Below are 12814 nucleotides of genomic sequence, written 5' to 3'. Positions count from 1 at the left end.
CACTCCACTTGAATGACTCCTTATTCCAGTGTCCTGAACTAAAACAGTGCTGTAAAGAATGCCCAACCTCATTATGGGGTGCACACAGGTGCTCACAGTGGGTCAGGGCATGGGGATCTCTGCAGGATGGAGTTGTTTTCTGGACAAAGATACTGAGCTAGGTCTTTCCACTCTCTTCCCCCAACTGAAAGTGTCTTTTCCTTTCTCATAGTTCTTAGCACTTGAGCACTCCTGTGTACTTGATAAGAACACAGTATTTACCATCAGAAAACCTGACTTCAAGTGATGGCTTGCCTCAGGCTGGTCATTTAACCTCAGGATTGTTTCCTTACTTTTCCTGGGAGGGATTGCATTAGATAGTCTCTGTGTATTGTTTCCCTTTTAAATTCTTGGCCCATTTTGCCTGTTACTATTGGAATATGTGTTCTTTCTTCCCGATTTAAAATTCTGTGAGGGCAGAGAGGAGGATATTTGTCATTCTCCCCAAGACATATCACCTAGTGACTTTTTTTTTAAGTGAGGCAATTGGGGTTAAGTGACTTGCCCAGGGTCACACAGCTAGTAAGTGTTAAGTGTCTGAGGCCAGATTTGAACTCAGGTACTCCTGACTCCAGGGCCTGACTCCACTGTGCCACCTAGCTGCCCCCACCTAGTGACTTTTAATAAATAGTTCTAAAACTGAACCTGCATGCTATGTGGACAGGGAAGACTCCAGTCTGAATGTAAACTCCAGTGTGTTTTAAGGTCTGGAGGGTAATTAAGAGTGGGTTAATTATTAGAGCCACTGAATGCCAGCAAAAGGGATAGGGAGTCTATGGGGGCTATGAATGGCTTACAGAAATGTCGGGGGAACAATTTTGACTGAGGAGCCTATGCATGAAGGGACAAGACAGAAGGGAAGGAAACAAGTGAGAGGGTAATTGTCATCTAGTCCTGAAGAGCTGGGTATCTAAGCTTGAGTTTTTTCTTCATCAGAGCAGTTAAGTGCCCATTTGAGAGAGGAGAATTGCTAAGGAAATGTTGATAGGACCTGACAATTTTGTTTCTTAGCTTACTGGCTTCTTCTATGGGGACCAGGACACACATAGATACTAGGCAGAGCAAACTTACCATGAAGGACTTTGGATTGGAAGAGGAGATAGTTTAGAACTCATGTGCTCCATTGCCAGAGATCTTGGCCCAGGCATCAGGAGGAGCATCTGACAATGGTGCAGCTGAGATCCCCTTACTTCCCATCAGAGGGACCTCCTATTGGATTTAGATAATGGTCTCTTCTCTTCCATGTGTGATCCCCCACCATTTCCCCCTGATCTCCAGATAGATGACAACTCACAATTTGTAGCATATCTTGGTTTAAACTGTCAAGAGGAAGACAGGTAAAATGAGGACATGAAAGCAGGAATGTAGGGATCCAGCCAGGGCCTGTGGCAGCTAAGCAGCTAAGATGAATGCCTTGTGAGTTTTTAAAAGACAATGCCTTTACTTGAAAGTTCTTATCACATTGAGAATTGGAAGGTTGTGGAAGGTTGAAAACTGCAGAGGTGGGCAATAAAATTAGAGGTGTCCACATGGGCAGAGATGATGTACCCATTAAGCCTGGCCTTGGGAGGGGGGGACTATTCAGTGTCTTCTGGTTACAGAGCTGTGGGGTATGGGGAATTGCCTATAGAATATCTGTTAAATGCTGTTTCATGTTCTGGGTCAGTTAAAGAGGTAGCAAGTGATCCACTGGCAGTGATGTGGGGGGTGGGGTGGGGGTGGGGGAAAGGTGTATTCAACTATTCGTGGTCTGTAATAGTCAAGGGAGGAAGAGTGAAAGCTATCCCCTGGGGATGACAATGGTAAGTGTTTGGCTACCTGTTCATACTGTTAGTAAAGAAGTATAACAATAAAACCCATCTCCTGGGGATGATGTGGAGATGTGCTCAGCTATCTCTTCATTGTCATGGCCAAAGGGGCAATAGTCTAAGGGATCCATCCCCCAGACATGAAGTTGGGGGGAGGTGTTCTCAGCCATCAATTCCTTGTGTTAGTCAAAGGGATAATAGTGAAAGGATGCCATGGGGATCATTCTCTGCTGTCTTTTAATTAATGTTGATAAAGGCTCTACCAGTAGAAAGGATCTCCTGATGTCTATCCTAAAGAGTATTCTCATCTGTCTCTTGCTCAATGTCAGGAAGCACCTTTACCTGGCATAGGATGATCTGGGGTTGATGTTGGGGTGTGGGGTGATGTCCTTCTGGGTCCTGTGGCTTAATTTATAAATAAAAGAACTTGTCCAGAGTCTGGCCTAACAGTGGACATGGAGGTATGTGCTCTTGGGTCATGTCTTTTGTGAGGATGACAATGGGACTTTGAGTTCATGGGATACCCAGGGATTTATTTCAGGAGGTATTTTCAGCTACCTTCTAATTCTGCTCATTTGTTAAAAGGGCAACAGTGTTCTCGGTGCCCTGGGGTTGATGTTGGGGGGTGGTCTTACCTCCCTCTTCATCACTATTATGTTAAGAGCATTAATAGATCTCCTGGGGTTAATAATGGGGGTTCTCCTCAGTCCCTAGTTGCCAGCATCTAGGGAAGAAGTGTTGGCTGGTATGGGAGGATCTATGGCAGATGTTGGAAGGTGTTCTGAGTCAAGTGCTTTGGGAGATGAGAGGTCTCAGGGTCCTTGGGATATCTTGTGGTGGACTTTGTGAGGTGTTTGCCTATGTCCCTTGTCTCAGAATATAGAGAAGAGGCACTGTCTGCCATGGTGTGGCCTGGGGTGGACTTTGGAGGATGTTTCCATCTGTCAAATGGTTTGGGATGTAGATCAAAGACAGGGCTTGAGGGTCCACGGGATCGCCTGTGGTGGCTCCTGGTGGCAGTTCCTACTGTATGGCCTTATGAAAGTGACAAGTATAGAGAGAAATGGATGAAGGTCTTGGCATCTCTCCCCAACTATCCCACTGGTGAGCCTTCAGGTGGACCCCAGGGTCACATGTATTATTTGCCAACTGGGGAGGGCCATGGGAAGGACTATACCCTGAAGGTTCCTTCCAGCATGCTCCAGTGAGAACTGGAATATGATACTTGGGTCCTGCCTGAGCAGACTAGAACTGCTAAATCCCCATGTCCAGTAGTTACCTGAGGGTTCATAGCCTGTGGGCTCAGCATCAGGGACTTCAGGCTCAGAGCTTCCATGCCAGGCCTATGTGAAAGGCAGGATTCTTTCCAAGCCCTCATGAAATGGGCAGGGGATGGGGTCCCCCTACCTTTTCTGGTTGTCCTCCTGGATAGACAAGTACAAGTCTTCCAAAGATAGCATCATTTCTTGACACTGCACCAAGCTTTTCCGCACTTCTTCCTTGTGTAAATGCTTGGCTATAGCACTGTAGATCACAGAGTCTCTTCCTGGCTTCCCTCATAGCCCAGCTCTTGAGGGAGGCCCACACAACCAACTGGATTTCAATGGACTCTGTTCCACGTGTCCCCTTGAGGTGCCTTCTTGCAGTGACTGGAGGAGATAAGAAGAAATGGTTAGAGCAATGGACAGCCCATACTAATGATGAACAGGGCTACCTTATGGCCTAGAAGCTATTCTCTATGGCCATGTGGTAGGATGTTGGCTGAAGGAAGCCGACTAGCCATGGTCCAGCTGTCAGCCTTGCTTGCTATTTTTTATAGCCCTTGGACTTGGTGGCTTCCTGATGTTAGGTCTGACATGGGGAGGGATATTGGAGTTGGATTTTCAAGGGCACCATTACACCCTTTCCTGGTCACCCTCCCTCCATTTCTCTTCCCCACCCCTAACTGAAGTCACTCATGCCACTATTTTAGAGAGAGGACATGAAACTGGGACCTCCTTGACATTGGCACTTTCCTCTGCCCACACATCTAGTAGAATTCTAATAGATTCCGGGCTCCAAGCCTCCCCCATTGGAGTGCAGAAGTCTGAGGCCTCTGCATTCTTCTAGTGACTGCAGGAGACAAGAAGAAATGGTTAGAGCATTGGACAACCCACACAGTGAACAGGACTATCCCAGGGTCTAGATGCCATCTTCTATGGCCATGTGGAAAGAGGGGGCTGAAGGAAGCAGACCAGACAAGCTCAGGCAAACTTTGGGCCCTGCTCTCCATTCCTTATAACCCTTTGGACCTGGGGGCTCTTTGGGCTGAGGTTTGACATGAAGGGAGGGATATTGGGGTTGGATTGTCAAGGGCACCGTTACAGCCTTCCCTGTTTTCACCCCACAAAATCTCGGTGAGGTCACCCAAGCCAGCATTTTAGGGAGAGAGAATGAAACTGGGATCTCCTGAACACTAACCTGGGCCTCCACAGCCAGTGGATTTCAGAGGCAGGCCTTGGCCTCAGGTCTTCCTGGGCTGGAGGCCAGCTTGTTGCTCTCCAACAAGGTTCTCCCCATTTTACTAATGAGTGAGGATTGGGGCAGCTAGGTGGCACAGTGGATAAAGCACTGACCTTGGATTCAGGAGGACCTCAGTTCAATTTCAGCCTCAGACACTTGACACTTAACTAGCTGTGTGACCCTGGGCAAGTCACTTAACCCTCATTGCCCAAAACAAAAAACAAAAAAACTAATGAGTGAGAATCCTCTGGGAGGGGAATGACTTGCCTAGTCATGGACCTCCCCATGGGGAGGGGCTGGGACTTAAAGTGGGCGATTGACACTGAGTGCTCCCTTTACTCTGTCCAAGCCAATGGGTGAGCTGGGTTACTGCTCACAAGTGTAGGGATTGCAAGCCCTCAACTCCTCAGCCTTCCATCTATGGATAAAGAGGGAGCCTTCAATAGCAAGGATAGTGTTGGGGGAAGGACCCATTGGGACCCAAGGAGAGCAGACTGTCCAAGGGCAGGGGGTAGTACCTGAAGACTCTGCCAGAGAGTCTGGTGTTGCTGCTCTATTGTCATGCCCCTCAGACACCAAAGAAGTAATTGTGTCAAGCACACTGGCCATTTTCCTGGTGATCCTGTAAGGAAAGGACAAGATTAAAGTCTTCTCTAAGGCAAAATGCCCTGCTCCTTAAACCCCCAGGACAGGAGCTGGAGATGTTGTTCTGACATCTGCCCTCCTCTATAAACTGTCCAGCTCTGCAAGGCCCTCAGAGGTAAAGCATGGTGCCCACCACTGAACATGTGACTGCAGATGAGCTCTGAGCAGGGAGGGCACCCTCTGCCCTTGGGGACTGGCCATGACACTTTGTCTCTAGGGAACTCAGATAAAGAGCTGGAAGGGCCTTAGGAACCATGTGAGACTAGGCTGGAGGCTCCAACCATACTTAAACAGGAGGAAACTGAGACTCAGAGAAGCCAAAGGACATCTGGAAGACATCCTAGGGATAAAGCATCAGGAGAAGAACCCAGGCTTGGGGCCTGCAAATACAGAGACATTTCCACAGCCTCCCTAGCTCTCAAGAGGCAGGAATTTTCACTTGATGCCAAAGTGATCTTCAGCATCATCCTTATGGAGGACGAGCTGGAAACCGAAAGGGGAAAACGCTAGGATGTGGAAGTCCTGGTCCTGAGCACAGAACTCCCCCAGAACACCATGCCTATGAGACCTTCTCCGAAGAGGAACTGAAGCAGGCGCACGACCTTTTGACACGGGAGATGGGAGTGGTCAAGCAAGGAATGGGCCACGGCGAGCTGTCCCATGAAGCTTGTGCCCAGGTGTGGCAAGAAGGTTACAGTCAAGTGTTAGATCTTCCTGGGCAGAGCCAATACACACGAGCCAACTTGGCGAGCACAAAGGACAGGATTGAATCGCCTGAAAAGAGACTTGAGATCACTAGGGCTCACATGACCACAGAAGCCAAGAGAGCTGCAAACCTGGAAAGGAAGATGAAGATTTTACTTGGTGGCTACCAGTCTCGAGCCATGGGACTCGTCAAACAGTTGGATCATTTATGGGACCAAATCGAGCAGGCTCGCTTGGAGCTTGGTACTTTGGAGGAGCTCAAGAAACGTGAGGATTCAGCAATTCCCAGGAGGTTGGAAGGTCTACGAGAAGAAGTCCAGAGGCAGCAGCAGAGAGACTTGCAGATTTGCAGATCAGCAGAGATATGCAGATTTGCAGCTGGACAAAGAGGCTTTACAGTCAAAATGCAGGAACCTCGTGTGCATTTAGTTGCAGAAAGAGTCAGGGGCTGCTTCCCATCCTCTGCAGGAAAGAAGCTGATGGATTCTATGTGTAAATTGAATGATTCCTTTTAAATGCTTGCCTTCCAAGCTATGGAACATGATGGTGATGGAATCTAATTGTGGTATAAGAAATGACAAGCAGGATGATTTCAGAAAGGTCTGAAATGACTTGTATGAAGTGATGGATAATGAAGTGAGCAGAATTAAGAAAACGTTGTGCACAGAGACAGCAATGTTGTTTGATGAAAAACTGTGAAGGACTTGCACATTGCAATGATCCCAGACATTGAGACAGGACTTTTGATGAAACATACTATCCACCTCCAAAGACAAGACTGATATTGATGGAACACAGATTAAAGCTCGCTATTTTTCACTTTCTTTCATTGTTTTTTCTTTTACTCAAGTTTTCATGCACAAAATGATTAATATGGTAATATTAGGTAATCGTAATGTATAATCTATATCTAAGTACTTTCAGCCTGGGGAAGGGGGAAGGGAGGAGGAAAAGAGGGATGAAAATTGGAACACAAAAAATATGAATAAAGAAGCTTTATTACTTTAAAAAAAACCATTTGCTGTTCTCTGTAACTTTTCCTTTGTTGTTTGTTTTGAATGAATTCCATCACCTAGAATCTTTGGCTCCACAGGAATTTTCCGAGGTTAATTTATTCAGAGAAGCATTATTGCTTTAGAGCTGTCAGGTTGGCTAAAATTTATATTAGTTTTGACGTTTAAAATCATATTAGTTATTGGTTAAGCGTTCTTAAAAGTGTTGCCTGTGGCCGGACACGTCCGTACACCTCCAGCTGGAGGGCTGGAGGGCCGGCCTGCTCCGCAGCCAACCCGCCCCGGGCTCGAGACCACTCCTTCCCTTGATCTGGTTAAGGCGAAGCATCTGCTCGCCGGGATTTCACAGTGGAAAGATGACTGTCTAGAGTTATCGGAGCACAGCCAGAGGAGCCGGGGCCCCGACCTGCCGCTGCCTGTCGCTTCTTCCCTGTCGGACGCTCGTTTCGATGCCGGCCAGCCCCGGGACGACCCAGGAGGAGGGCCTTCACCCGCGCATAGGGGCGCTGCTGCGGCTGACCCCGGCTCGCTCGGCTCGGAGGCGGACTAAGCATGGCCGGCCAGGCCGGAGGGAGGCTCCCCAGCCCAAGCCAGCTCGCAGCGTGGGACGCAGCGCGGAATCCCGCGCGCAGCTCGGCGCCAGGGAGCGCCTCTCTGCTGCGGCCCGACGCAGCGGCCGACTCGGGGGCCCGGAGCGCGGTGGCGGCCCTGCAGCCTGAGAGAGCCAGCGAGTGAGCGGTGCGTGGCGCACACGTGGGGAGCCCTGGAGCGGGCAGCCTCGGGCTCTGCCATGGGGGGCTCGCTCCGAGCCCTACCCGGGCTCCTGCTGCTGCTGCTGTCCGCGGCCGGGGTCTCCGGGCTCGCCTTCACCGAGGACGTGCTGACCCTGTTCGGGGGGAACCGGAGCCTGTCCGCGGCTCAAGTGGGTCATCTGCTGGATCACATGGGCGCTGCAACCCGGCCGACAGCCGACCAGCTGCAGCACTTGAACTTGCACTATAACCAGTGTTTGTTGAAGAGATCTTTTCCATTTACGGGCTCTCCAATGACACGAGGGTCAACAGTTCTAACTTCTCTGAGATATGTCCAGCCATCTTACAGCAGCTGCCGTTCCATCCTTGTGATCACCGTGTAAAATACAAATCCAGACCCATCACCTGCACAAATGTGGGGATATGGATTTCTTTCGGTGACTATCATTAACATGGCATCTCTCCTGGGACTGCTTTTGACTCCATTGCTAAAGAAGCCATATTTTCCCAAGATTTTGACTTATTTTGTGGGACTGGCCATTGGGACTCTCTTTTCAAATGCAATTTTCCAGTTTATTCCAGAGGCATTTGGATTTGATCCCAAAGTTAATAACTATGTTGAAAAAGCAGCTGCCGTGTTTAGTGGATTCTATATTCTCTTCTTTGTTGAACGAGTGCTTAAGATGCTATTGAAGATTTATGGACCCAATGATCATGTTCACTCTCAGAGTGATGACTTCATTCCTTCCCAAGAAAAAGCAACCTCCCCAGTCCCCAAAGCGGCTGCCATCAACGGAGGCAAATGTTATGCAAACCCAGCAGTAACACAGCCTAATGGACATCTCCATTTTGATAACGCCAGTGTGGTTTCTCTCCAGGAAGCGAAAAAGGAACCAAGTTCTTCATGTACCTGTTTAAACGGGCCCAAGCTGTCAGAAATAGGCACCGTCGCCTGGATAACCCTCTGTGATGCCCTCCACAACTTTATTGATAGTTTGGCCATTGGTGCATCGTGCACCCTATCTCTTCTTCAGGAACTTAGCACCTCAATAGCAATCCTGTGTGAAGAGTTTCCTCATGAATTAGGGGGCTTTGTGATCCTCCTCAATGCAGGAATGAGTGCTCGGCAAGCTTTGTTTTTCAACTTTCTTTCAGCATGCTTCTGCTATGTTGGGCTATCCTTTGGCATTTTGGTGGGCAACAACTTTGCCCCAAATGCTATTTTTGCAATAGCTGGTGGCATGTTTCTCTATATTTCTCTGGCAGACATGTTCCCTGAGATGAATGATATGCTAAGAGAAAAAGTAACTGGAAGAAAAAAAAAGATTTAACCTTCTTCCTTATTCAGAATGCTGGTTTGCTAACAGGATTCGCAGATATACTTCTCATTACCCTGTTTGCCAGAGAAATTGAGTTGGAGTAATCTGACTTCAAAGATGGCTGAGTTAATGAAGACAATTAACCAATAAAAAAAATATGAAGAATTCTTTAGTCTGCATGGGGGCTTTCAGTTGATCCACTGAGTTAAAAGATAACCTTGTTTTCTTTTGCAAGTCACAGACAACCTGTTATTGGTTCCAGGCCCCTGAAAGGGCTCATCAACCATATGTTACAAAAAATAAATCCGAAAGTTGGGTTTTCTTTTCCTCTTAAATGCAGCTTACCATTTCCTTCGTCGGTAAATAGTTAGTGTCGCATATTATATGTAACAGAGAACCACAGGACAGCTGAGCCGTATGCATTTCATATGACCCTTTGGCAAATAAGTCATGAAGTTGAAGAAAAATTATTAAAGGTTTTCCAGTCCTTAATCATAGTAGAATATGGGAGCAAAAGCTCATGTGGTTTCAGGGCAGGTTAATTCTCATTAATTGGTTGCAGCGATTTCATGGCCAAGCCCATCAAAACATGGAAGAGAATCAAAACTCTTTCAGCATGCATAGAAGTGATGCTGAGGTCTTAATTATTAATTAATGCAAACAAGAAAGAGACCACTTTCAGCTTCTGATCTGCTCTTTTTATGTGGTTTAAGGACTTGTAGATTTATTTTGAAAGCCCCTCTTAAAAAGAGAAAGCTTATGAAAAGCCAGCTAGGTGGCACAGTGGATAAAGCACCTGCCCTGGATTCATAAGGACCTGAGTTCAAATCCAGCCTCAGACACTTGACACTTACTAGCTGTGTGACCCTGGACAAATCACTTAACTCTTATCAAAAATAAAAAATAAAAAAAATTTAAAACTTATGAAAAACCCTAACATTCTAAGCATTCCAAAAATTTAATTAACTATGTGCTCTCTGAATTATATGAATATTTTATGCCAAAGGTCAGTTTCACTTAGATTTGGGCTTGTTAGGCCAGAAGATTTTATTCTAAATGCCTGGCATTCACAAATTTTATTGTGGCTTATGTTGTTACTGAGTGGCAGATCAACATTCAAGAAGATTAAAATGCTCAGTGTCAATATATGATGAATATTTTTTCATAGAGGGCTTGTTTGTTCATGAAAAGAAACAGTAAAGTTTTAAGCAATTCTAAAGAAGGGGCAAATGTTGGTTCAGCAAGGTTTTTCCAAATGCATAAAAAACAACTGGACTGATATAAGCAAAGGGTTAATAAATAGAAGGATGTGGTCACAGTTTCTTTATGGGAAACTACTTGATCTTTAAAAAATTGCCTGTTTTTTCATCAATTTATGTTTTGCCTTTGTAGTTTAAGTACCTCAATACAAAATAACTCAGGTTATTTTTCTACAGTGTGATAAGGATACAGAAGAGACCAATCTATCCCTTCATTTGGGAAACAATGCTCTTGGTGAATTGGCCTAAATGATTGTAACTCAGTAATTGGTCTTAAAATGTGAAAATGATTAAGTTCTTGAAATAAGTGGTGATCTTTCCCCTCCAATTGCATAGTGTTTTTATGCAGCAATAAAATGGACTTGATGAAAAAAAAAAGTGTTGCCTGTGAGTAAATTCTCAAATAACAATTAACTGTACATTTTTTAAAACTCAACGCTTGAACTGTATCTCTATTAGGGCAGACAGAAGGAGTATGCATAGACAGAGGGTGTGTGTCTAAGGGGAGTTTGATGTGATGCTATGAAAAAAACCCTTAAGAACTGACAAAAAGGTCCAAATTGGGAGAGGAGGAAAGGGAGGAAGAAAGGGGTAAATCACAGGATATGAAGAGGCACCAAAGACCTCTTACAATAGAAGGCAAGAAGAGAGGGGGTGAATACTGTTACAACTTTAGACTCCTTGGGCTTGGCTCAACTGGGGAAAACCAGACTTATTTAGTAGGGTATAGAACTTCATCTCACCCAATCAGGAAGTAAGAGGTGAAAGGGAAAAGAAAAGGGTGGGGCCTTGATGGAAAGGAGGGCAGATTGAGGTGATGATCAGAAGTAAAACACTGCTGAAAGGAGAGAGAAAAGCCTAAACAAGGTAGGAAATAGAATGCAGGGATGTGAGTAATTGTAACTGAATGTGAATGGCATGTTCCCTCCAGAAATCATTGTTGGTCTTTGTCTGCCTTGAGAGCAATAGGCAGAGGACCTGGGAGTGCATCCTATCTGAGTCCCATTCTACTTGTACCACATTTGGGACGTTGCTGTCCTTCTTGAGGCTCACTTTGGCATCAAGTGAGTATTCCTACTGCTGGAGAGCTGAGCTGGTGAGGCTGGGAAAATGCCTCTGGATTTGGAGGATTCTCAGAAATCCTGGGTTCTTTTCCCAATGCTTAATTCCAAGAGACTCTTAGGGATGTCCTTAGGCTCACAATTCCCTCTCCTCCTCAGATCAGCCACAACCACTAAGTTCTATTACTACATCTTTGAAGATTGAACTCTTGGCATTTTTTTTCATGTGAATGCTTCCATCTAGCCAGGAAAGGATGGAGGTAATGAGGAAGAAGGCAATCCAAGAGAGAAGAAGAAGAGCCAGGAGTTTCATAAGGACAACTCTGACTCAGTGTGTCATTGAAAATGATGAAAAGGGGCAGCTAGATAGCGAAGTGGATAAAGCACTGGCCCTGGATTCAGGAGGACCTGAGTTCAAATGTTCAAATCCGGCCTCAGATACTTGACACTTACTAGCTGTGTGACCCTGGGTAAGTCACTTAAACCTCATTGCCCTGCAAAAAATTAAAAAAAGAAAGAAAAAGAAAATGATGAAGAGTATGGTTTCAGAAAAACCTGGGAAGTTTGATACAAACTGATGCAAAGCAAAGTGAGCAGCTCTAGGAGAACACCTTACACAGCCACAGCTGTCATTTGATTCAGTAAATCAGACACTTTTGGTGATACTAGAGGGAAGAGACAAGGGCTTTCATTTTCTCCTTACCACCAGCCATACCCCATGGTGGCCAGTTCTCATCTCTGGACAAGCAGGCATCAGATTTCTTCTCCAGGTCACAACCTTTCCAATTTAGAGAGATACCTTTGTGTCCCCCAAGTCTGCTCCAACACAGTCTTCCTTAAGCATCCAGGACAGGAGCTTGAGGTGCTGTGCCTCCTGGCCACCCTCCTCTGTACACTCCAGCTTTTCAAGGCCCTCAGAGCTAACAACCCAGGGTGCCTACCACTGAACATGTGACTGCACTCTGTACAGGGGGATTCCCTCAACCCTTAGGGATTGTCCAAGCACAGTTTCCTTTTTCTAAGGATCCCAGATGAAGAACTGGAAGGGCCTTAGGGGCCATCTGAGCCCAGTCTGGAGCCTCAACTCCCACTTATAGAGGAGGAAATGGAGGCTCAGATAAGCCATAGGACATTAATGTGAGCCTATAGGAAGTAGCTATAAAGAGAAAAACCCAGGTTTGGGGGCTCCAAATGCAGACACTTCCACATCCTCCCTAGCTCTCAAAAGGCAGGAATATTCACTTCATGCCAAGGTCATTGTCCTAAAATGTCAGTGACATCCCCATTGTGACTCCCAAAAAGGATGTGGCAAAGATCCTCTGCCTATTGTCCCCAAGTCAGAGCAAGCCCATGATCTTTGTGGAGGGAATATTTGTTATTAACCCATTTTCTAGGTGGGGAATCAGAGGCCCAGCAGGGGAAATATCTGACCAGGTAGTTCTTGGTGCACCCAGGTCTCCTGACTTCTCTCAGTTGAGCAGATCCAGTTATTCAGGCCCTTCAGTGAACATAACTGCTTCTATTGCTCCCACAGACTCATGCCTAAGTCAGAGTCTGAATAATGGAGATGAGCAGTTCTCCAGTTTTTCTGCTGATCTGCAACTCCAAGCCCCTCCAAAAACTGGACTGTAATGCATTCATCCTCAAGAGAACAAGCCTAAGAAGACACACACTTCATCCATTGAAGCCCAAGGAAATTCATGCCTAGGCT

At 46.2% G+C, this 12814-nt stretch overlaps 1 protein-coding gene across 1 annotated transcript; it reads left to right on the top strand.

Moving 5' to 3' along the window:
- The first annotated feature begins 7487 nt into the window (after positions 1–7487).
- On the top strand, positions 7488–8963 carry LOC122743439 (metal cation symporter ZIP8-like). Its single transcript, XM_043988389.1, is given in 4 exon segments — positions 7488–7722; positions 7725–7861; positions 7863–8780; positions 8783–8963. Coding segments are annotated over 4 exon segments (1380 nt in total). The 5' UTR covers positions 7488–7502; the 3' UTR covers positions 8888–8963.
- The last annotated feature ends 3851 nt before the right edge of the window (positions 8964–12814 follow it).

Source organism: Dromiciops gliroides, chromosome 2 (genome assembly GCF_019393635.1).
Source record: "Dromiciops gliroides isolate mDroGli1 chromosome 2, mDroGli1.pri, whole genome shotgun sequence".
Classification (NCBI taxonomy): Eukaryota; Metazoa; Chordata; class Mammalia; order Microbiotheria; family Microbiotheriidae; genus Dromiciops; species Dromiciops gliroides.
The sequence above is the reverse complement of the archived record's forward strand: the minus strand, read 5'-3'. Positions and strand labels throughout refer to the sequence as shown.